At 39.5% G+C, this 25,479-nt stretch overlaps 1 protein-coding gene across 3 annotated transcripts; it reads right to left on the bottom strand.

Moving 5' to 3' along the window:
* Nucleotides 1-318: 318 nt before the first annotated feature.
* nt5c2b (5'-nucleotidase, cytosolic IIb) lies at nt 319-23,581 on the bottom strand. Of its 3 annotated transcripts, XM_071504874.1 has the most exons (19): nt 23,361-23,581; nt 22,882-22,932; nt 22,060-22,179; nt 17,496-17,569; nt 11,116-11,233; nt 10,665-10,760; nt 10,467-10,558; nt 10,295-10,352; nt 9,582-9,675; nt 8,070-8,123; nt 7,832-7,915; nt 7,597-7,638; nt 7,335-7,442; nt 5,853-5,919; nt 5,603-5,773; nt 5,159-5,210; nt 4,758-4,818; nt 4,309-4,485; nt 319-3,946 (listed from the first exon to the last, which is right to left on the bottom strand). In XM_071504874.1, the coding sequence occupies exons 3-19, from the start codon at nt 22,158-22,160 to the stop codon at nt 3,647-3,649; spliced, it is 1,749 nt and encodes a 582-aa protein (XP_071360975.1). In that variant the 5' UTR covers nt 22,161-22,179; nt 22,882-22,932; nt 23,361-23,581; the 3' UTR covers nt 319-3,646. The 3 variants fall into 3 exon arrangements, with proteins under 3 accessions (XP_071360975.1, XP_071360974.1, XP_071360976.1); XM_071504873.1 differs by lacking the exon at nt 22,882-22,932; XM_071504875.1 differs by lacking the exons at nt 22,882-22,932; nt 23,361-23,581 and adding an exon at nt 9,790-9,837 and having other exon boundaries at nt 22,060-22,163.
* Between the last annotated feature and the right edge of the window lie 1,898 nt (nt 23,582-25,479).

Genomic DNA, 25,479 nt, shown 5'->3' on the forward strand with positions numbered 1-25,479 from the left:
CCTGTTCCAGTTCATCATTAAAGCTACAGTATACGTTTAAATATTCAACCTCCAGACTGTTTTTCTGGCTGCACCAGTCCATCAAATAAAAACTTTAACCCTAATTTTATACACATTTCCCCAAAATTCAGGTTGATTTGGTATCTTTGGAAAACTTTGGGACCTCTATTAGAGTCATAAGTAACAGGACAAAGCTGGTAGAAGAATGCACAGCCTCTCCCACTATGCCTTTTTGTTGGGTCGAGGTTACTGCTCAGCATATCACACATGTTCCTTGATCCACAGTAGCAAAATATGAACAAAAGAACATCAACAAAATTATGAAAAACTATCTTTATTCTACATTTGTATATGCATTTTACCTCAATGTACAGTCTACAGGGTAATTTCTGGAAACAAACAAACAAAACAAATTGATATGCATAAAAACAGAGGATTACTATAGATTAGAAAATGAAAGGTGACGGTTTTGGCACCTGCTGTTACTGTGGATGCAATCTGGGCATCACAACAATGGATAAAAATCTTCTAAAGCACTGTAACTGTTCACAAGGCTTTAGTTAGTTCAAAGTCTGAGCAACAGCCTCCTGTGGTACGGTATAAAAATTAACAAAAAAAATTATTTGGAAAAAAAATATGGTAAGAAAAGAAAATGGAAAGGTCTATTTACATATCTGTAAACCAAGACCATTTAAAAACACTAGCTTAGAAAAATAAAAATAACCCCATGGTGTTGATTACAAGTAACATTTTAGTTACGGTACTTAACATGCTATTCACATTTCCCCTCATTGTATTTTATACAGGTTTAGAGTTTTTTTCTTCCTGTGTAAAACTACAATGTCAAATGTCAAAAAAGCTTTTCCTAAAAGCCACATAGAAGTAAAACCAACGCTACCATAACCCCCGTGTCAGAACGGATATGCTTCTTATTTTCACATGCATATGCAAATTATGCAAAGAAATGACAGTTGACTACATCTCATTAGCAATGCAGCTGCCTCATGTAGCATATCCAGTTACTCTATGCTCAAGAAACAAAAGTCAAAACGGAGAATACAAATATTTCATTTGTTAAAAAAAAAAAAAAAAATGTTTCTTAATATCCTACAAAGTTTTCTCCACTGAATAGTTCCATAAAGTTGCAGTAAAACACATTCACCTCTCACCACTTCACATCAAGCCAAACCAAAAAGTAGACGGCACGTTCCTTCCCTTTTGAGGCCTTAAACAAAAGGCCGACACTTACAAGACTGAGACAACATGTCAAGACTTAATATAAAAGGTGAGCAAAGTTAACGTACAGGATACACTGAATGTTAAAAAAAAGGAAAGAAAAAAAACATCAATTCACAATGTTGAAATATAAACTCTGGACACATGGACACGGCAGTGATAGTGTGTCTGGGTTAACTGCCCTGAAAACCTACTGTTCTACATGAACATACTTTTGCTTATTTCACATGGGAAACGTCTGAGTTTCTTTTTTTCTCTCCTCTTATTAGTTTGAAGTGGGCGGGACTTGCACCAGGATCAGGATTTAGCAACATTTCAATCCGAATGTGGTGACAGCTGGTGGGCTATTTGGTCACATATATAGGTTTCCATCTAAATCTAGCACAAATTTAACTAACTTCCAGAAGAAACTTGTTTCTTTTCCATCCACTACTGTTGCGACTATTAGGGAGTTGGCTCATTGAGACGGAGAACAGCTGGTGCCATTAAACCTCTGCACCAAGAACACATGAAGTCAAACCTGAACTAAATAAAAATGATGAAAAAATGTGTTTGTTTTGTGTATTAACGTGAGGAATCATCAATGATGTCTTTGACTACAGCTGTTTTGCTTTTATCACTTGGTTTAAGTCACTTGCTTCATGTTTGACATAATTTATTCCTGTTTCCATTACACTTTGGTGCACTTGCTGTTGTCATCAATATATGATGTCACTGCAGCCAAGTGCAAAAACCTTTTAAAGGATATTTTGACATGCTTAAAATTTCCTGGTGTTTCCAGTCAGGGTTTTTGTGCATATTGAAAATGTGCATGAAAACGTGTGTGGAAATGGACTTACTGAAATCAAACCACAGCCACACAGCTTTTTTTTTTTTTACTTTGATAGTGTTTTTTCATTCATTTCATTCATAATTAGTTATGAAGAAATACTTCAGATTTGAAGTCAAGTTTTCAAGGGCTTAAAGTTCAATAAGCTTTGCTTGTCCTTTTGTAAAGTTAAAAGAAAATACAAAGACAAGTGCTTAAACTCTGACCAACACTATAATGAAATGGTCATTTGACAGTGTTCAGAGGTGCAACAGAAGAATACAGTATAAACTCCGCCCCACACTCTGCGTCAACTTGCCCCCCACCCCGGAGGATGAAATGAACAATTCAGGGTCAACAGGTTTAAAGACCCAGTGGACTGAGCTTTGTACTGCACATCTGAAGCCTCACTTTCTTGCATATAGAGTCCACTTTCACGTTCCTATTACACGCTTGACAAAAGAAAAAAAAAAATCACTTCACACATCTTTAAGTTGCTCGAACTTGTCAAACTGTCTCGTACTTAACATCCCCCTATCAAAATAAAACTCTCTGAAATAGTTTCACCTTCCTAAATAACCAAGCTGAAAAAATACTGCATGTTAGCTGCTCGTGGCTTCAACCATGAACTCGTTACATGGCAAAGAAACATTCACCTGATGGCTATTTACAGAAACACTACTGTAGTTCAGGGTTGTCATAGAGACTATCAGTATAAAACATGGTTACAGTACTCTGTCGTCATTGTTGCTTGGTAACAAAATATCACTCCACCAGCCACTTGTGTGCCACATGTTCTCTCAAACAAACCTCAAACAAAAACTGCATCCGTTTATTAATCGCTTTAACGCCAGCTTGTGCTTCAGTGCTCCTGTGCTTGAGTACAATGGATCCTTAGCTTACTGTCACTCAGGATGCTACAGTCTGAGCGAGTCTACTTTGGCTGATACACACACACACACACCCTTACACACAAGTGAGAACAAACTCCTCTAAAAATGACGAGAAAATGGACAAAACAGGTGAAAAACTGAATGTTGTTCCCATGTTGCATAAAAAAACATCAGTTTTGATACAGTATGTGCATCTTTTTTAACACCACAACTGAAAAGTGTTTTCTGTTTCATTACAACATGCATACTGTGTCAGCAAGGCTATTGTGTTATGATTAAAACTACAGTTTACTGACCATATCTGATGGATTAAAGTGTACGTCTAATTACTCCACCAGCAGGTCTTAAAAGTCAGCTTATAAAACACAAAAATAGTGTGTGATGTTTACTCGACTGTGTTCTGTCTGTCGGATGGGAAAAATAATACAGAAATCAAATCAATTAAAAACTAGTAAATTTTTTTCTTTTTTTTATAATGAAGCTAGGAAAGGTTGGATTTTGAGGACCTACAGTCTTCTGACAGTCACACGATCTGTCTTGCTACTGGTCCTTTATACTTTCCTCTCCAGTGTGTGTGTGTGTGTGTGTGTGTATACAGAATTTACAGATACACACACACACATACACACTCAGAGAGATCACTTCCCAACTCTACCGGGAAAAATAGGAAGGCAGGAGCAGGAACGTGGCTCTCCTGTCCATGTCTACCTTATTCCTCTCCTCCTCCTCCTCCTCCTCCTCCTCCTCCTCTCTCCTCCTCTTCCTCCTCCTCTTCCTCCTCTTCCTCCTCTTCCTCCTCATCATCATCCTCATCATGGCAGTGGGTGATCTCTTGGGGAGTCTGGGGGAACAGGTTGGGAGGTTTGATCTCGCTGAAGGAGCGGGTCAGCTGGTTGCGTTTGCACTCCAGGTCTTTGCAGTCGCTGCATTGGGTGCGGTTGCGCGTCGCCAGCGGTGACTCTGTGTCGATGTCCACATGGGTGTGTTCAACGGTCGACTCGTGGGGCATCTGTGGGGGAAAAAAAAGCCCAAATGTGAGAACAACTTGTTTTGAACTTGGTTTGAATCTCCAACAAGACAGGTGTTTGAGGTAAGTGAAGGAGGAGGGCTCTGAGTGAATCTGAAAGTGTGATGCTGCTGAGCTGAGGTTGGATACTGGGGAATTACTCCAGTGCTGTCCACCTTTATTCAGTAAGGATAAAAAAAAAAAATCAGACTCATGTTAGACCTACCACTTGAGAAATTTTACAGTACAAAAATAACTCAAGGGCAATGTCTAGAGAGTCCAAATATCTTGTAAAGATTTTGAATCTCAAGAAGTGGTATTGGGACAAACCTTTGGGGGTGTGTGGTCCCTCACTTTACACTCACCAGTACGTGTGCAGCTCTGAAGAGGTAGCTGAAGGGGTAGTACAGCAGGTTGATGAAGGAGGCTGCGTACAGGTCGGCGTAACGCATCACTTGGGAGGCAAACAGGGTCTGTCTGGAGCCACTACGGAAAAGGCTACCCATCATGCCGTAGCACATGTCCATGTCATGTGTCACTTTCTGAAGGGCAAGACATAGAAGAGAAGACACATCATGTATGTTTACTCACTTTTAAAAGGATTTAGCAGCTTTACCATGAACAGTATAGTGTTTTTATTAGGGGTGTTGGTGTAGCTATTCTCTGCAGTTATTTCAGCACTGAGAGAACAAGATTATGATTAGACTATAGTAAACATGATGCAAATGTGGGGACTGATAACAAGGCCATCTTTGACAGCGAATGTAAAAAAGGTCTCTGGTCGTCATAGATACAAAGGTGATTAAGGTTGTACCTTGACTCTTCTCTGAATAGTGCTGATGTCTGGCCTCTCATTGCTGCTGCTGTCCAGATGTCTGAGGAAGGACAGGGGAGAAAGATGATGAAGTCAAAGGAAAGGATGGGGGAGGGGATGGAATTGATATCTGCTGAAAGGTAATTTGTTAAAAAGTGGCGCAACAGCATCGAGTGCCAGGCTATAAATAACGTCAGTGAATCTGGTTATCAGGCGACCTGCGAGAGCCGTCCCTTTAGACTTTACCCCATTGACCCCGTTGTTTTCTGTCATGCGCCTACATGCATGCAAACAGCTGCTGTTACTGCAGAGAGCAAAGAGCAGCAGAACTGCTGCAAGAGACGGTGAGGAGTAAGGTGAAGGGAGGGGGAAAAAAAGAGGCTAAAGGTCACAGTTCTTACTTGTAGAGTTCAGCCAAGAAAATGTCCAAGCCCTGCAGTTCTTCGAATAAGGCTGCAAAACATGAGAAGAGGGTGAATCTTATTACAACTGCTACGTATGTGCAAGATTTATAGTGCATGTAGTCTTCCAGCTTTGAGCATGATTCTGTGAACGTGTGCAGAGTGAGTGAGAATGTGACTACCCCTAGTCTGAGTTTAGACTTTGTACCTACTGATTATATGATCTTTATCAAATTTAGCTTATGGACAGCTCCTTGTTTTTTCTGAAACGTGCAGGTTTGACACTGCAGCTGCTGTTCTAGGTTAAGTCCCTGCTGAGACTGTTTTCCAATGCACTGCAATACCTGGAAAAACCTGAATGTGACGACATACACACGTGAACATACTGGTGTACATGACTCTGTGTGTGCAGGTCTGTGTTCATGTGTTTGTCTGCAGTCTCACAGCTCTTGTCAGTCCACACGTGCAGCTCCTGGGCCAGCTCAGGTATAACCAGGAACGTCCTCCAGCCTTGACGTTTTTTGGACTTGAGAATGTCTCCAAAGATATGATCCCCGATGTACACTATGTCCTTCCCCTTGGCCCCCAGCAGGTCGCACACAATGTCTGACGAACCTTAACGACAATCACAACTACTACAGACAACTGATCACTACGTCAAAGAGTGAGTGACTGAAACAAAATGTATTCTTACCTCCAGAGTAGACTATCCCATGCTGCAGAGGTCCAGTGTAGGTTCCTATCTTTAGACGGCCTGTTGTCTGAAATGAAAAAGATCGTACGACAGATTAGTGAGAGGATCCTTGGCCAAAGCACTAACAGGATCAGTTTTATTATCACGAATGAAGGCATGTGTTAGAACACATTTTAGAATGTAGAGAGTGTGTGCAGAGATTAAGCAATAAGCTCAGTTTGTGTTTCCCTGGACTGTCTTTCTATGCTGAGCTGTGGCGGAGGGACAGTAACACAACCAAGTACTTCTGTACTAAAAAGACTTAAACTTTGGAAGATATCAATTTAATTTGTCAAACACAGACTTCTGAAGTATCACTTCAACTTCAGACAGACTTTTCAATGTATTGTTAAATGAAGAACCTGTGTTTTGTCTCCTATCACTCACAGGTAAATTAATTTGGAAGTGTATCTCTTTAGGACCAGCATGAAAAGAAGGAACAACTACACCAAGAAAAATCTTTTGCAATGTACCTATTGTTTTATGACAAACCTAAATTGTAAACTTGTCCTTACAATTTGGTATTGTTTTTGTTAAGTAAAATGTTAAAAGCTCTGTAGTTGCTCTACCTGGATAAATGCAAATCAACAATGTAAACAGAAAACCAATGGGTTCCAATTAAGTTCTACTAAATGCTAAAATACTAAAAATCTAAATGGTTAAATGTCTTTAATTTAAAAACGTTAAACAAAATGAAATAGGCTGTATGTGCTGACCTGGGGAAAAAAACATAACCCATAATAAGTCTTGCATGTTTCTGAGACATTGTTTTTGCCAATTTAGATCAATTCAATTTTTTCCTTTTCCTTCTCGAACACTGGATTCCTCCAAGAAATGTCATCTGGCACTGCCATCCCTGCACACAAGGCAATCTCAGTCCAGACTGTTCTCTCTGTGGTTCCCCAATGGTGGAACAAGATACCAAAGGCTTTGAGGGCAGGGGCCTCCCTCTGTATCTTACCTACCTCTGTATACCCTCACATGCCTAACTAGCACTCACTATCCACTCACTCTTTACCTGATCTCCTTGCTGACTCCTGCTGCACTGAAGTTTTAGTGATGTCACTCACTTGCTTGCTTGTTGCTTTGGACAAAAGCGTGTGGCAGATGAGTAAATGTAAATGTATCATGTGAAGTGAATCAGAAGTGGAGCTAAATCAGAGTGGATGTTCTCAAAATCTATGTCTACAACTGCTTTGTCAGACTATACAGCTGTTATTGCAAAAAGGAATCAATTTCTTACAAAAGGTGTCAAAACATGAAAAAAATATGTCACATTTTGTCACCTTCTGCCCATGTACTTATTTGATTCTTCTGTATCATTGTACATGCATGCACACAATTGGGCTGCAACATGTCTGGATATGTCAGTCAGTGTTTGCATGCAATGGAGCGATTAGTGATGTCTCCTCTGTCCCAGTTGTGTGTTCTGTGTGCTCTCACCGTGTCGACTTGTCTGAGCACCGTACCCTCCCCGAAAAACAGCGGCTTCCTGGCGTCCACCAGGATCAGATCAAAGTAGGACTGCCAGGGGCGGTGGGAGGTACCAGGCTGCGGTGGGTTCAAACACACACATACACACATACACAGTTACATAAGCATACAAAGTTATATATATCAAACAAAATCACTTTCACTTTTACCTTCATTTTAAACACATGTCAAAGTCTGATCAAAGGGAAGGGGGAAAAAAACAATACTTTACCTTGGGGCCATGTGGGAAGTCAAACAGGTAGGTCATGATTTTCTGTGAGAACACAACACACAGACTGACAGTCAGTTCAAACTCAGCAGTGTTTTAGATACAGATGTTGATGCTGCCAACAGTTTGCACAATGAATTCATGAGTATCTGTCTCCTAACTACAGTTTTTGAATCACCTAAATTACTGTTCTTCCCAAAAGGTTCCTAGCACAACTACACACATACCGTATACTCACATCAGTGTATTTGTAGTCACTGTTGGTAGCCAAGAAAACCTTGGCTACTTCATTCATTCGGCTGAGGAGAAGAGGCAGCTTTCCCTGGTGGGAACAGAGAGGAAGAAAAGACTGAAGCTGAAGGCATCTTTTCAAAAAACAGCCTCTCCACAGAGTACAAGAATGTGTGATACTGTGTGTGTGTGTGTTCTCTAACATAGTACACTTGTGGCATTCTTGATGAATACTAACTACTTACATCTTTCACTACATACTTCTCCAAGTTCTCGACCGTCTTCTCCTTTAGAGTACCCTACAACATGAGACGCAGGAGTCACACTTAACACTGAAAATCTACGTTTAAATGTTTACATCAAATTCTTAAATTGGAAGCATCAAAACAAATCCATCCATCCAGTAGCAGTTAAAGAACAGTTACTAGCGACCACCCCCACAGAACACATGGGGACTCGTGGCATTTAGCTGTGGTTTACACAGGATGTGCAAAATGAGACAGCAGCAGTGTTAACAGCAGTGATATCAAAGAAACATCTTTTTCAGTTGATATAAAAACAACACTCTAAACTCTTTATGCATTGCAAAAAAAAAGAAAGGTCCCTGTACAGAATCAAACTGGGAATGACTCGCCCACAGTACAAGTTTTGTATCCCAGCCACTATTCCAGCAGAATGTCCCGACGGGTATCCATTAATGGATATTCATCACCCCAGAGGACGATTGTTTATCATTTTGGTGACGACTTGACCTTTGGTGTGTTGTCAACATCCGGTTTGCTTTTCCCCTGAACAATGTTACATGACAACTAGTATTGATATTGTTTTTATAAGCTGTAGTTAGTCATTGTCCCAGGAGATAAAACCTTGCTAGCTTTCTCTGTTTGGTTTGTTTTTCCACTTGAACTCTGGTGTGTTTACCCATTAAGTTGAGTTTGTTTATGATCATGTGGAAGCTTTCGATCAAACTCTGGTGCAAGACTAAAAGTGCTTGCAGAGGATTTTGTGGTAGTAGATATTTGATTTTGGCAAGAATTATTTAAACCCATCTCCTGATGATAAACCTTTCAGAAAGTGATAGAATGATCTGAAGGCTATAAGCAAAATACTGTAGAACCATATTAACACGCATCAGCACGTGAGTATGGGGATTTTCCTGTTAACCCAGAGGTGTGTTAAGCTTGTGTCCTACTATGTATATCATCATTTCCTCAAAAAAAGGGTGAAGAATGAGTGAAACATAGCAGTAACTACAGTAACTATTCCCGTAATATTACAATCTGTTCATATGATACACTATTATATGAGGTCTGTTGCAGTCTTTACTAATAATGCTCATGTTCAAATATTCCTGTAGTGCTGATGATGCAGGGCAAAATTATAAACTGCTAAATCAATGACTTACCCGTCAGTGCATATAACAAACATTAGTTTACTCGTGGTTAGTTTGTTTAAAGTCAGTGTGAACATAAACCAGATCAGAACTGAAAAGCAAAAGTCTATATTTTTTCCCTTATTCTGGATCAAATGAGCCAAACTACAGTTGTGAAAGTGACCTTAATGAACCCTACTTGTACAAGAAATAATGAAAAAATAAAATAAAATTAAGGGCAGATTTCAATGAGCACTGATCATATTCATGTCCAGGCAGAGCACTACAGACTGTTTGAGTAACACCTTGGCATCAACATGTAATGTCAGTTTAACAGCTGCCACCGAGCTGAGGTTAAAATCTCAGCCCTCAAAAGGTGCCTTACCTTGAAGTGGACCCAGTCAACGGCGTCGCGGACATCCTGGAACATGCTCTTATAGGACATGAAGAGGTCACCATCTTTGAAGCCAGTTTCACAGCTGGAGGAGAGGAGCAGAGACACACACGTACACAGCCGTCGCACAGGCCACATCTTTACAGAAGGTTTTCAAAAACATGACATTTGTTTTTTGTTTGCTTTTAAATGGGATAGCCTTCCCTTGTTGGAGGGGTCCCCAGCCAAACAGGAAAGCATTCTCCCCCTAAAAGACCAACAACCAGGTTTCAGAGGACAAAGGACATGCAGCCATTCCAGATTACATTCTCAACAAATTTACAGGCCATTATTATCTCCTTACATTTAAAAGATTATCTCTTAGTCATATCAAGATTCATTCTCTGTCAATGGTAGTAAATAAGAATCCATGCTTTTCTAGAATTAGTAGTGGCAGAGATGAATTATTCATTGTTACAGAAAATTAAAAGTAGACAAGTTCTTCGACTGAGCTGCCATTTAATTTCCATTTTCAAAAAGATTAGCTGAGATTAGCAGCTGAGACACCTGCACCTGCACCTGCACCCCCAACCCCACCCCCCCTCCAATTCCCACCATGCTGTAGGATTTGTTCTTGACCCAGTTTGGCTTGCAACTGTCTTTGTGTCACCAAGCGGTGTCCGGAAACTTGTTGCATGACAGATAATGCAACTAAGAGACTTTACCTTGTGTATCTGTCACAGTTGGAGAAGAAATCCACGAGGCAGGCAAAGAGGTAGGTCTCTGTGAAAAAATAAAACAAACAAGGTGTTGTCATCAAACTGATAAGACCTTTCTTACCTATTTATGCCTCTTTAACAGCCCTGTGGTGTTCTCCTCAGTGTTCAGAGACCTTACCTGGCAGGTTGAAGAGTGTGTTAAGGATATAAAAACGCTCTGTATCATCTCTCTGGATGAACTTGTTTGGGTACCGTTCGCGGATCTCAGGGCTGAGAAAAGACAACAAACAAGACAAAATCTCAATGCAGACAATGTCAGAAAGAAACACAATAGTTGAAAGTTGGCAAACAGTATTTGCTATTGACTATTACTCACCCTCGGAGGAAGTTAAATCCATGGACACAGACCAGGATGTTACCATAGGCATCAACCTTCAACAGGTTTCCATACATGGTATCAAACACAAGGCCCCTGAAAACAGGAGGAAAGAAGTGATTATTGGAGTTTACAAAACATAATGAAACTAACTTTTCTAATTTCACCGTTGATCATAACAGCTGGCATTTTGACTGCTATCATTTGGGATATGATTAAACTTATTATCAGGATAGACAGAGAGGTATTTCAAACCCAGTGAATTCAGAGTGGAACTGAATTGAACAGATGATGGGTTTTTGTTCACCCAGTCACTTATACTTGTTATATCCACTGAGGTTAGAAGTTTAAAGGGGCTAAAATGATCAGAGATCAGGCAACGGAAGCAGCCGTTTGCCAATAGCCTGACGGCTATCATGGTGTCCATGAGCTGGCGTGTGATTGGTCTGACCTGGTGGGGAAAGATGGATCGTATACGAAGCTGAGCAGCTCCTGGGGATAACCAATGGAAACCAGACGCTCCACTGTCAGCTCAAAGCCTAGGGACTCGTACTCTGGTGACTTGTACACTGGAAGTGAAACAAACACACACAAACACACACTTGTGAATTTTTAAATCTAAAACACATGGTGCTACAGTGAAGTTTTGTGTCTAATCTGCTAAAAAAAACACAGATTTGGTGTCGACGTTTAAAACAATTGTGCAGTTGTTTTAGTCCTGGCATAATGAGAATGATTTTGTTCATCATTTAGCTTCTACACAGAATGAGCTGATTAACAGACAATAAAACAAAGATAATTGTGGTAACTGCTTTATCATTAGTTAATGTTAATCACTGTAAAATAACACATGCAAACTAACATAATTAGTCAATTAATTGATTAGTCGATCATCAAACAATTAATCTATCTATTTTTCATTCTGTTATGTAGCCTTTCATCAAGCAAACATGCCAAAAGGTCTGTGATTTCAGCCTTTCAAACATGAGAGTCTTCCTGCTTTTCTGTAGTTTATGTCATCTGAAAATCTGTAGGTTTTAGACTGCGGGTCAGACCTCACCTTTGGCTCTGAGAACTTGTGACGGACATGTTCCACTATTTTGTGACATTATATAGACAAAACAATGAACTGATAAATCTAAACAATAACCAAACTGATAATGACAATACATGTGAGTTGAGTTGAGGCCTTGGGATGAATATCTTTGTGGTTTATTTAATGTTGGTCAGTGGTTTTGAAATGTAGCTTTGGTAACTTGAAGACACAGTTGTTTTTCTATATAGAGACTACACGTGTCCAGACTTTGTCCAGGTGGATGGAAATATTCGTACAACATGTGACATACAGGTAAAATCTAAAGAAACACTGACGTGTGTATACAGTTAAGGAACATGACCTTCGTGTGATAACACATCTGACATAAAGTCAGTGGACCTTAACTCGTGTTACACAACATTAACATGTGACTTTTCTATAGCTATATCATCTACTTCAGACCCTGTGGTGTTCTCTCATGTTGACAGCAACAGACACACACACACTCACACACACCCATTGCCCTTCTCTGTCCTCACTATCAACAAGGGCCTCTATGTTCTGCACGCAAATCCACAAAGAAATAAGATCAGGCGTGAAAATGAAAAATCGCTCAACTTTCAGCAGCAGCTCTAATGAGCCCCGATGACACTGATGGGCCTCCCACCCTGTCGCTACCAGTGCCAGAAATCTACCCCCAGGCCAAACCAAAACCAAGGCAAGGGTGGGCTCTGAAAATAAAAACACAAAGTGATGCTAGGCTAAGGAAAGGCTGGCAGAGGATTAAAATGCTACTTGACACTTTGGAAAAGAATATGTCAGATGTTATAAATACTAAACAGAGAATGCACTTGTGTTGTTGCCTGCTTTCTACGCTCCCAGTGGGGTGGTGGGAGGCCCCTGGAGGGGAAGAAAAATTGGCTGATGATGCTTGGATAGAGGACAGTTAGTAGGGGACCAGTACTGCAGGACAAACAGGAAAACATCTGCTCTGCAAAATGTCAACATGCACTTGCCTTGTTGGTTGAATGCTGGGTTTTACACAAAAGCTGAGTATGAGGTAAGTATGCATTGAGTTAAAGGAAAAGGTTCAGTAAAGCTTTGTGAGCTTGTTTCTGCATTATAATCACGTAACCTCGCCCCAACCCCCGCCCTCCCAGCCCCCTGCTGTGGTCTCCCAGAAAACTGACAGTTTGGGCCCTCTGCCCAGAACAGTAGCATACACCATCTAAATTGCCCTTCCTCCTCCTCCTTCTACTTTTGACTCCTCCTCGCTCACTTGTCATATTCCTCTTGAAGTTCTTAGGCGCTACAAAGAAACCTATTTTAAGAGCTGCTGCTTCTCCCCCTCTGTCACCTTTGCTATCATCACTCTTTCTTTCTTTAGTTTACTGGGTGGCTTTTTTCACATGCAACCTTGGGATGCTGGTGTGGTGCTCCCACTCACACATATAGCTTAGGACATGTTAAATCACATTTATATAAAAGTGAGTCAGGCTGGTCATTTATGATCAGGAAGTTGTTTTGTTACATTATCATAAGATAAGACTATTGTAAGGGTTTATTGGCCACAGTTATGACAGTAAGTACTCTGCAGCAACTACTCAAATGAATGAAACTACTGTAAGTGAAACCAAGGAATCATTAAACCACTCAAACCTTAACTGTTTTTCTTCAACCTTCAACCTGTTTTCCTTCAATCTAAATCAGCAACAATCAAAGGTAAAACTTAAGAGAAACACTTATGAAGAGTTTACTGGTTATTTATCTTATTAACATGCCTTCAAAACCTCTAAAAACTTGGTCTCAAACCTTAATTGTTTTTCTATAACCTTTAATATGCTGTTATAATTCATTACCCTAACAATGAATAAATCAAAATAAGAGATAAAGCTTTGAAAAGGAAAGTTGAGTTTTGTATATTGAGAGTTTCAAACTCCAAAAATTTGTTTATATGCTTCATCAAAACTATACGGGTATTGTTTGATCAGATTTGATCGGCAGTGCTGCACAGAAATATGTGACATCACCTTTATCCGACTGAGCTCCACCCTCCTCAAAATACAGATAATCTCCAGTGTGAAACAACCAAACTGTCCTTACAATGACTGGCTTTGAAAAACACTGCTGAATCCAAAACTGACCATACCTGCACATTTTTTTTACTACTTGTGAACAACTTGAAAAACAAGCCCCCCTTCAAAACTCCAAGCAGACACATGACCTGAGGCCTACAGTGTATCCTTTTCACAAGTAAATCTAGACATCCTGCACTATTTCAGGTGTCAGCCTGCTCGAGCAGTGGTCGGAGGAGTGATTTGTAGATCTGTTTTTCCATGAGAGCCACACTAGAGGATACAGTCATTGAAAACACCATGTTTAAGTAAATCAGACATCAACGCCGTTATTATTAACAGATGTTAGTGAAAACTCAGATTTACAACATTTGTGTGCACATCAGAAGTTGTGTTACTGTTGCTTGCTGTGTCATTGACTCTTCTGCATTTCTGTTTTATAGCTCCCCTGCTTTAAGCCCTTTCTCATTTCTCACGCTGTCAGTACACGGATGTACACGCAGACATGCACGTAGACACACACACACACACACACACACATGCACACACACTACTTAGAGGCGAGATGTGGCCTTAGCTTCAGGCATATGTTACCTTGTGGCCCTGATGAGACTGTTGCCAGATAATTATACTCCCACTGTTCCAATTGCTGAAGTGTGTGGTGTCTCTCCGGAGTTTATAGGCCAGATCACCTCAGGCCTATGTGTAACATACACCCCTCACACACATGATAAACAACCCCCACCTTTCTACTAATAGACCACTAAATCCAAACCACAGAAATTATTCCAGGCAGAGAATTTATCTGAACCTTGCCACATAAAACACCTATATTAAAACTAACACCTTTACAGTTCTAATTTTTCTGTGGCCACTAATATGCAAATATGGGCCTGGGTCACAGATTTAAGACGCTATCAAGCATATTGTGGAAAAACGAGAAAACTAATGCACAGCCTCGGGGTCCTACATTCCAGCCAAAAGTCTGCTGGAAAACTAGGACAAAACTGTGTGTTGCTCTCAATGCAATCTGGGTCTAAATGTGTGTTGGAGCAACATTTTCTACAGGCGATTATGTGTTCCCAGGAAGAGTACCAAGAACAGATGAGGCAATGTTGTCCCAAACAATGTTTAGTTAGTTTACAAAACCTCACAGATGTATCATGTTTGTGAATGTAGTAGCTGAAAGTGTTTAACCACAATGGATTTACAAATAAGAAGCCTTACTTTGGATATTTCCATCTTTGGGTGATTAATTTAGATCAATAATTTTTTAAAGATATGCATAAGAGAACCATATAAAACCAAGAGTAAACTAAGTGTCTTAGGCCATGTTCTTCCTTCTGTCATACACAAATGTCAAGTGTCACTTTTTGCACTAATTAAGGTTGCAAACAAACACACGACACAACGACATAAACACAAAATTCCCCCAAACAGATTTGATTATATCAAATGAGAGATTCCTGTGACTTTCTTTGTGCTTTTTTCACTGGTTTGGAGTGGGACTGGCTCAGCTGGAAAAATGTAATCCTGCGTACACCAATAAGGATTTAGCAACACTGAATCAAAATATAATGACAGCTATGGGGTGGATTGCTGGTGTTGATTAAATGTGACCCAAACAACATCCACATAGTCTAAAGTTTTCAAACTCAATCATACCTAAAAGAAAGTTGCCTCAGTATGAAGAATCCAGTGGTTGACATATGATATCGTTTTACATTATTTATCATATTGTATCATAAACCAAACCCTGCCATACTACATATGTCAAGGCATACTGCAGAAAAAATAACAGAAATCAAATATTTCCCTTCATCAGGACACTGTGAAGTGTGTTATCACACTTCTATCATGACTACTTACTGAACAAAACCATTTAAGACAAACTGAGAAACTAACCTCTGACTAATGTGGTGGGTATCTTTGGTCTTAACATCAGTTTAACTGCTACATGCTGAGTATGAACACTGACACAGTGTGAACCATTAGTATTGACTGACAACTGTTGACAGGGGCTATGTTTGAGGTGTCCAGATATACAACTTAAATGGACCCCTGCCAGTCAATTAGAAACCATTGTATATTAGTCCCCACACCAAGTTTAGTCCAGATAGAAAGTCTAAGGGAAACATTTTTGAGAAAGCACATGCATTTTGCACATTGCACAATTGAACTGTCGTCAACACCCTCTAGAAACAAAGACTGTAGTCGGACACGGTGCTGTGGTTAAGCAGCAGCTCTTCTGTGAATCCTTCAGTTCCCTGGAGTTGATACAGCATTTCTGTGGTCAAAAGCTGAACAACCTCCAGCGATACATGATAGCCACGCTTCTAGCAAACATTAACACTTGGTTATGAGCGCCCATAAAGAGAGCCATGTCAACAGCTGAGCGTCCATAAAATCTCCTGCCATCGGAACGAGGATAGGGGTACAGAGCCAGACAGGGACTATGAGTGATCCCCGTTCTCAAGAGAGCCATCACTGGTGAACTCAACAAACAAACGTGACCTGCTTTTCAAAGTGAGGGTAGATTTATTTATAGAGACAGAGAGACCAAAAACTGGAGCTGAGTCACAGAACAAAGTGGCACGAAAAATCTGGATATTTTTGGCCTGGTTACTGGTCAGTAGGAAAGCGAAGCTCTATGTACAACTGACTGTGTGTACCAGCTAAGCTGGGGGGGGGGGGGGGGGGTACCAAAATATAGAGCTGATAAGACAAGATATCACTTTAACATCTACATGGAACTCACAGGGTCACAGGAAGTTCAGCAACTAAGAATTTGTTATTCAAATTCCATAGGTGACAAATCAGTAAATAAATCAAATATTCAAATCCACCCAAAAGGTTTTTTTATTCCTCTTTCAAATTTATGCATCTCTGATTTTTCATTTCAATGCACCTCCACAAATGCATTTATAATTTATTTCTACACCCAGTCTGAATTTTTTGAAGGCGCTAATTGTAAGTTTTGCTGTTGCTTCATAGCCAGTGTTAGCTTTAACAGCTGTTTACTTACTAGTCTAGAAAAAAACATTGTGAGTTCAACATCAAACTTCATTCCTTTACTCACCAAGAGATGTTTCCAGGAGTGGAAAGCAACTCTCTTGTTTTGCTTCTATTTCTATCCCTTATTTTCTTCTACTGAAGTTAGCATGCTAACCAGCTAGCTCCGGCCCAGGTGCCCGGCTTGTCACTGAGTCACCGCAGCAGGCTTCCCTGAAGAAGTAGCACTGCTCAGAATGAGAATAACCTCTTGTATTGTAAATGCAAAATGACTGAAGCCCTTGGCAAGAATGGTAAGTAAGTAGATGTTAATACTAACGTTGGCTATGTAGCGATAACCAAAATGAGAAATACCTCCTGTAAGAGACACATATTCATTTTGATAAGTCTGAATAAATATGACAACAGGAGGGACAATCCATGTTGACTGATACAACTCTAATAGCCTGCATATCAAACTCTGAATGTGCATATGGCTGGAAATAAGTTATTTTAATTGTTAATGAATGTGTTGATTGTCTTGAATTTAGAGATGTACTGTTTAGCCAATCAAATGTTGAATATAACATAATAACTGTCAAAAGTTGGCAGAGCCCAAATTGTTTTAATATCAGAAGTTAGAAACCCCAAGACATTCAATGGTAGGGGTGGGGGGAATTTTGTTTTTAGCACTAGTGCTAATAAGTCAGATGATGTGTATCAACTTACCTGCTAAAGTGTAATCCATGTCAAAGCCAAAGCACTTAATCTTCTCCATTGCCAAGCTTCTGTTGACAAACACTCTAGAGAAAACAAAAAAATGTTTTAGTTTCAATACAATCTTTAAAAATTGGATTAGGATTTATTCAGTAGAATTTAGTAGGATTTTAGTAGAATCCAGAGGAGCAGTTTTTCTCTGAGGAAAATATTTACTTAAGATGGTTCACATACTGACCAGGCCCACTCTGACAATTAAACTCTAAGTAATTTTGAGCAATGAGCTTGTACTGTTATTGGATTTAATTTTGTCAAATGTGAGTTGACACAAAGATTTAAGATACAATGACATATCAAAGTTGCCCTCAGGCTGTGTCAACTGCATTCATAACTTTGGATTTGGCAGTTGAAATTACATGCTTTCATTTCATCATTGAACCCATATGACCCAACAATGGGAAAAACATGGAGGCCAGGCAAAGGATTGACTGAACAACAATTCCTGCTAAATTCTAATTATCTGGCATTACCTATATTAGTTTTGTATTTCAAGAATTCTAGAATAAAAATGAAACATCTGAAAAATAAAGATCACGGTTAACTTAAGGTTTACTGTTAGAGAAAAGACAACTCCAGGAGGTACCAAGAGACAAGAAGAACTTGTGGGAAACATGGATCCAATTTCAGAGAACACTGACCTATGTTAACTAATACCTAACACAAAGTTAGCTTGTTGAATTACAACTGAATGCCCATAAAATACCCAGCACATATTCCTGAAACTGTTATTTTACAAGTGCACTTTGCCAACAATTTCAGGCCAAGTTAAAGCATAATTTACCCTTTCGGTGGCTATTTGTACAGAATTTTATACACATTCATTAGTTAAAGTGGACTTTAGAACACGTTTTTCTTGAATGATGGCATGGTTGAATTTTTAAGATGTGGCACTTCTCAGTAACTAGCAAACCTACAGTAGCTTAGGGAAAAGCATGATAATATCAAAAATAATGAGACATAAAGTTAAAGCGAAACACTGAATATCACAACTGTATTTAACAATTTATGGTCTTAATTTGAGAGATTAATTAATTTATTTATTTTTCGCATTTTATGTCAATGTACAGTATTAACAACTTCTAGATAAAATGTTTCGATTTATCATGTATCAGTAAGTGTGAATTATAACTTAAATAGCACCATATGATTATACAATTTTGCATCACTACAATGAATTTAGGTAACAATACCTTAAAATCATTTAGTAATTTAAAACCTGAGGCCTTCAGTCTGGTGCTGGGTAAAACCACAGAGAGTTAACAAAGCTCTAAACCAGGAGACGGTAAAACCCTACAAACTTAACTTGAGCGTGACAATCTTCCAGGAAACAGCTCTACTGTCCTCATAAATCTGTCAGGAGAGTGGGGGGTCTAGAGTGGCCACAGTGATAGACAGTGTTTACATACCCTGGGTGGCACGGCTTCCACAGAAAAGACAAGATACACACTGCTAGCTTAACTTTGACTGCTGGCACAGACCTACTTAACTTATCTTCAACATCTGTGACTGAGGTGAATGTGAGGCTGTATTCCTAAATATTTCCACACATGTCAATATTTGGTCATGCTAGAAATAAGATGTACATCAGCTAAAGAGAAATCAAAAATGTCACACAGAAATAAAAACAAGGTTACATCACTCTCAACTAGCACAATAATCTGGTACATGAGCTCATAACTGAAATGTCTTACAATGACTGACTTTGCAAGGTAACTTATCATTTATCTGTGACAATGACCTTCTCATCTTTACCAATGTCTAAATCTGTTGTGAAATACCTGGCAGCAGATCCATAGTGAACAAGTTCCCATTTAGATCTTAGTCCAGCAGACGACTGGCGATGCATTCTGTGCGAAATTAAGCCTCAGTTTGACTCTCGTTGGTCTGACCTGCTCCAGCAACACGGGGTAGCTCTGGCCCACAGACAATGCGCCCCCTCCCTCTCTCTCTTTGCTTTCTTGCCATTCAGAAATTTTCTGACTTGTTGCAAAAATGATTGTGGCCATTCCGCGTCATTCTCTGTTGTTGTGTGCTGTCAGTCAGGGCTGTTGTTGTGCAGTGTGATGTTTGTGGGCCCTCAAAGACATCCAGAACAATCACAAGTCAGGTAGAATCAAGCAAGCCCCTGCCCCAAGCGACAGCTGCTCATTTCACTAAACACTACTGGTAGGGCTGCAACTAATGATTATTTTTCATTATCGATTAGAGAGGTTACTTTTATGGATGAATCTCGTTGGGGCCGTTTTTTTTCATTTTATCTTGTATTTTACATTAATGAAGTTCATAGAAGCAAAAGTAAACTGTAATATCTGAATTGTATAACTGAATTACTATAAAATAGGTAAGAAATTTAAATAGCACAGAATGTATGGTATTTACATATTTTCCTTTTTTAGAGTGAACAAAAAAAAAAAAAGTTAAAGCAACTATTAAAAAGCATTTTCACTTTGATCAAATTCTGATCCATAAATTCAATTCAAGTCAAACTGATCAAATTCAGACACCAAATTTTAAGATGAAAACTCAAACATTCAGGCTTCTAGAAACAAGCAGCCAAACTTGAGCCTTAAAGAGCATGACAACTGTCAGCCATGCAAAGACATGAAAATATGATATAAAAGTGTTCAACCAAATCAAAATATCCAAATGTAGGAGCTCAGGGGAAAAAGTCTAGTTTTTGAAATTGTTTAACTAGAATATTAAAATATTTCAATGCTATCATTTTAATTTTAACATGAAGCATGCAGTGCTGATAATTTATGTAGGTATTAGCTGCTTGTAAAATTCAAATTATTATGACCTTATTTTGCCTCCATAAAATCCCGACTTGTTTAAAGCTGAGGTTCTCCTGAACAACCAAAACAAATGTACATCTTTACTGTCAACATTTATCAGCACTGAGCGGGTATCAGCCTTCTCCAGTGAGAGATTTAAATGTAAATCTTTTCCATTTTGTCGTGCTATTGTCATTTAACATGTGACCTACGGATTGATGCCTGAGGGAGGTGTGGTAAACGGCAGCTGTAAATGATAGGTAAGATTGTGCCTCTCCTAAGCTCGCCCATATTGACAAAGGGTGGGGGTGACTTGTAGTCAGCCTCGACTTTAGTCCCCCTGATAAGAGCATTACCTCAAATAGCCCACATGGACCATGCCACACCTCTGAGAGAATCCCTCATGACTTTTACTCCATCCCAGTGCAGCTGTGCGACAATCTGCCAGATTTTTTCCACTGCGCTCTAATCTCATGCAGACAGTGCCTCGACTCCCTGTGATTCAAAGTTTATCTGTGCTGGGCAGAGTCGTCAGCCCTCTGCTATGTGATACACAGCTCAATCAGTCTGCTTTGCCTCAGCTGAGCTCTCACTTTGTCTGTCTGTGAGATGAACAAGAGGTCATGTTTCACATTCTCTTGCATTGAAAAACAATCAATCAGACAGATCAAGAAGCCCTGATGAATTCAAACTACTCTCACAAATGTATTGTTTAAGTGAGGTCAACACCATCTCTGTGTCTTTGTTATCTTCGTGCCTGTGATTGTTTGCATGTGTTTCTGAGATACGTCAGCACAGCACACACAGAGCTAACAGATGAGTGACAGTTTCATTAACCTTCTGCGCACAGCATTTTATATAATGGTGCAGAAGAACAGCAGTACCAAGTGACAAATATGACTTAGGGTGAGTTAAACATTGAACAACAACACACGTGTTACAAATCCAACAAGAAATAAATTCCTTCTTACATCAGCAAGAGTACCTACAGGGCGTTTCCAGTCAATTTTCTAGGTAATAAAAGACCTCTGTGTGTCAAAAAAAGACCTCTGTGTGTCAAAACAGTTTAATCAGAATTATTTGCCTTTTACACAAATATTAAAGTTTAATGTGAAAAATCTTGACAAGCTTTGAGTTCATGCGCTCAAGCACTTTAACAGCCTGGTGACATTTTGCCATGAGACTGAGAGGAGTTTTTGCATAACAGCCAGAAAACCACACCCAAGACACAATTGACTTTAAACTTTTATATCCCAATTCAATTTCATACACCTGTGACAAAAGGCCTGTTGAGTGCTTTGTAACACTTTAACAGAGGGATCGGGAAATGTAAAGCAGTAATTACATGAGTAAACACAAAAATCCCTAATAATTAATGATTATCAAGTGAAAAGGCTAGTAAAAGTTTTACAGTACATTGTAATGTGCTGTAAAACTTTATCTGAAGTTATCAGGTTAGTTTGTTACATTTCACCATGTTATAATAACATGAACGAAAAAAATAATTGGACACACTTTTTGCTCTGTATTACTAAGCTCTACATATGGGAAGTAAAGAGAAAGGTCATCTTCTCATTTTTAAATGCCTAGTGACAGATTGATGAAAGAGAAAAAAACAAAAAAACACAGGAGGTATCAGATCTGACTAAATCAGAGCATTAATGACAACAGTTTTGGTTTTGCAGTGTTTGACAGAACCGATATGTCAGTCCTTCCCTACCACCTTCACATGTGTGTCTTACCTGTGGTATGGCTCTCTCCTGTATTTTTTCATTGTCAAGCGGTCCATGTTGGCAGGTAAGTCTGCATAGTTCTGCAGTCTGTCACTCCATGAAGTGGTCATCTTTAAAAACTTTCAGTGTCTGGGAAGAAGGGAAGCAACACATTTGGAGGGTCTCAATTTGCAAAAAAAAAAAAACAAAAACAAAAATACAATAAAATAAAAAGTAGCTAATGTAGTGTGGCATGGAGGTTTAATTCAAGTCATCTTTAATTGCAATGGGAATATTTTGGATTGGAGGAACAAGATGAACCGGATGACAAAACAGCTTTCAACCTGCATGAACTCCAACAGTTTAATAACTTATAAATCAAACATGTCTCTGATGTGCCAACAAGTAACAGTGATGACACCCTCAGTCAGGATGAGGCATGGGAAATATATATAACTATATATATATATATATAAAAAACAGGTCAGACCAGAGGGTACATTTGATTTATATTGAGATCCACGCTCGTCTGTCTGGGGAACAAGCACAGCCTGGCACAAAAACATCCCCTCTCTGACTTTGCCTTGTGGAGTTAAAGTCAAAGCACAAAGCCTGAGAAAGACAGCTAGCAGAGTGTAGACCTATTTTCAGCCTGCATGTTTATTAATTTGCTTATTTTTCTTATTCTTTTTTTTTTTTTTTAGCTAATGCATTTATGACACCTTAGCCCGCGGAGTGAATCGGGTCCAGTGGGGTCTGAGGACAGCTGGGGCTTGGAAAGATTCACAGCTCAACATTCAGAAAAACTGCTCTGCAAAAAGCAACTGACAGAAAAAGTACAACATAACTTACAGTAGGCTTTTGTTGCCCGGGGTCAGTCTTGGGGAGAGAGTCGGTCAGCGTCTGTTTCAGCAATATTACACGTAGCATTAACTGTCACTCATGTTTTGGACGTCGTTTCTGTTTAAGTATTATCTTTAGCTGTGTAAATATAAAGGGCTCTTCAGCGGGACCCATGGTGGACGCTGAGAGCCTAGCATAAGCTACTGTAAAAGTATCTTCACAAGCTAGCAGCAAAGACGAGCCTTATTCGTAGGGTTACCAAACAAACAACGTCCCGTTGTGTGCTGAACTGTAAAAGCTAGCTAGCATTCTGCTCAAAATAAGCCTATTACCGGCTCTTTTAGTCTGACATTGACGAGAAGGACAGGCAAAAGTGTCAGGGGCAAAGAAAGCTAGCGCGTTAGCTGGCTTTGATGCAAAAACAAAAGCCACAAACAGCCGGGGCAGATTTCACTGCGTTTAGCGGTGACTGGCATTACTGTACTCACCTCCGAGTTCCTGAATACAACAACTGCACCGTCTGCTAGTCTGAGCATGCGCCTTGAGCAGTGAAAAAAGTCTGACAAAAATGTCTAATGTAGATTTTCTTAGGAGAAAGCTGCAGTCAAAGCAGGGGATGTGTACACTAACGTCAAGCAGCAGATGAGCGTCCCTGCTTAGCTCTCTCTCCCTCTCTCTCTCTCTCTTTGCTGCCAGCTGTTGTTGTGAGACGTTCAAGGGGCGGTGTTTACTCCAGTCTGTCATCAGGAGGCGGGACTATCTGTCGTCGTGGCACACCCACGTGACTCGCATCTATCAAAGTGAAGGGAAAAATGCTTATGAATTGCATCCGTTTATTTTGCTGCAGTAATTAATTCGCCAATGCCACATTGAGATGGGTGATCCAGTGAAGCCGAGATTAGTGGTATTCATTTCTTCAACTTAACTTAAACAACAAGAAAAAAAAAAAAAATCACTTTTTAAAAATACTTTACAACATCAAAGGGATAAAAGGGCTAAATCATGTGGGTAAATGGAAAATTGCAAAGTTAATCACTGATTGCTTACATGTTTTCGCAACTGTCTAGGTGGAGGGACATATGTGGTTGTATGGATATCATCAGTGGTGGATGAAATACTCGGATCCTTAAAGCCCCCCTACACTCAAAAATGTGTTTTGGTTTTTACACACTCAAATGTCCTTTTGAAGAGCAGTTTTCCTGTGCTTGTTTTAAATCTGAGGTTAAAACATGTACATACGAGTCCAATAAGTGACATTACAACAAGGATCAAAGCATGGTGCAGCATGAAATTCAGACAGGTGTAATGTGGAAACTTGAAGCCTCCGATGCACATACACTGAGAGGGGACATTTCAGTGAAGTAGGACACATCAGTGAAAATAAAACTGAAAAATATTGGTATATTCAAAGATTCTGGATTTTCAAAAAGGGAGAAGGAGTTAAATTTAATTTTAAGCCTTTTTAATAAGGTAATCTAACTTTACATTAAATAGATTCACCCAGTAACTTTCCACCACTGGATGTTCAACAGTCAGCCATTTGTGCAAGTGTATTTACAGTGCAGCCCCAGTGTTTGGACAATGACACAGTCTTTGTTGTAGGTCTGGAATGAACCAATGACTTTGAAGTTAATGCAGTGACTTTCTGTTTTAATTTGAGGACGTATTCCGTAAACTGTGTAGACAGTCATTGTCTACACGTTGTCTGCAAACTGCAACTGAAAGAAAAAGCAGCTACAGCGTGACCCGAGGGACAGTCATTCTCCTTTCATCTGGTTCAAAAGTGAAAGGGAAGGTTATGAGTCTGTCTACCCCATGGATTTGAACAACCTCAGCCATCCTCAGTGCTAAAAGTCAGTACTTTAACCTCAGTCATTGCTTCGTTTCACACAATATCTGCAGGAGTAGAGCGCTAAAGCAGCTGAATATGTATCACTGTCCAAATGGACTGAACTGTAAGTAAAATAGGGGATAAAAAAGTAATTCAAAAGCTTTTAAAGATACTAATAAAATGAAATGTGTTGTGCTTCCATTCACGACAGACTTTAGGTTAGGACAAGGGTTCCCAAACTTTTTAATTTACCAAAAATGTAATGTCCCATTTTGATAAGGTTTGACCCAGACCAACATCTGCGCAGAGCCATTGTAGTGCGAGATAAGGATAAAATAGCACAAAATGGAAACGAAACCCTCTCAGTGAATAATACTTTGCTGCAACAATTTTTGATTTATTCCATATCTCCTGAAAGGCTTGGGTATACAGTCTTTACTATTGACAGTGGCGTCATATAACTACGTGCCTCCTCTGCCACAGCTTTGTTTACTTTATCTTGCAGCCTTGCACTTTATTGTTTCACACACTTTACAACATCTCTTGATATCACCATGAATTGTGAGAGAAGGAAAACATATCTCCGGGGCACTTGTGGGGCATCAGGCAGCTCAGCTGATGTATAGTTATAGTGTGTTCGGATGAATTATAAAGCTCTTTTAGTTTGAAGCTCCTCAACTGATCTATGATGCTCGTGTTGGTCTGAAATAGGACATATAAGAGGGAGAAAATCCCTTTGAGGTTTGACTTCTGTCTGAATGTACTGCACAACGCTC

The sequence above is a fragment of the Trachinotus anak genome, unplaced genomic scaffold, assembly GCF_046630095.1.
Source record: "Trachinotus anak isolate AG129_WGS33_773 ecotype Australia unplaced genomic scaffold, CSIRO_AGI_Tana_v1 ptg000019l, whole genome shotgun sequence".
Classification (NCBI taxonomy): domain Eukaryota; kingdom Metazoa; phylum Chordata; class Actinopteri; order Carangiformes; family Carangidae; genus Trachinotus; species Trachinotus anak.

Excerpts from the sequence above, each read along its gene's own strand:
- nt5c2b (XM_071504875.1), bottom strand. The coding sequence starts at position 22,160 with ATGACCACTTCATGGAGTGACAGACTGCAGAACTATGCAGACTTACCT. Across the intron at positions 11,234-17,495 it reads CATGGATTACACTTTAGCAG|TGTACAAGTCACCAGAGTAC; the intron begins GTAAGTTGATAC and ends TTTCACTTCCAG. Across the intron at positions 5,774-5,852 it reads TGGGATAGTCTACTCTGGAG|GTTCGTCAGACATTGTGTGC; the intron begins GTAAGAATACAT and ends ATTGTCGTTAAG.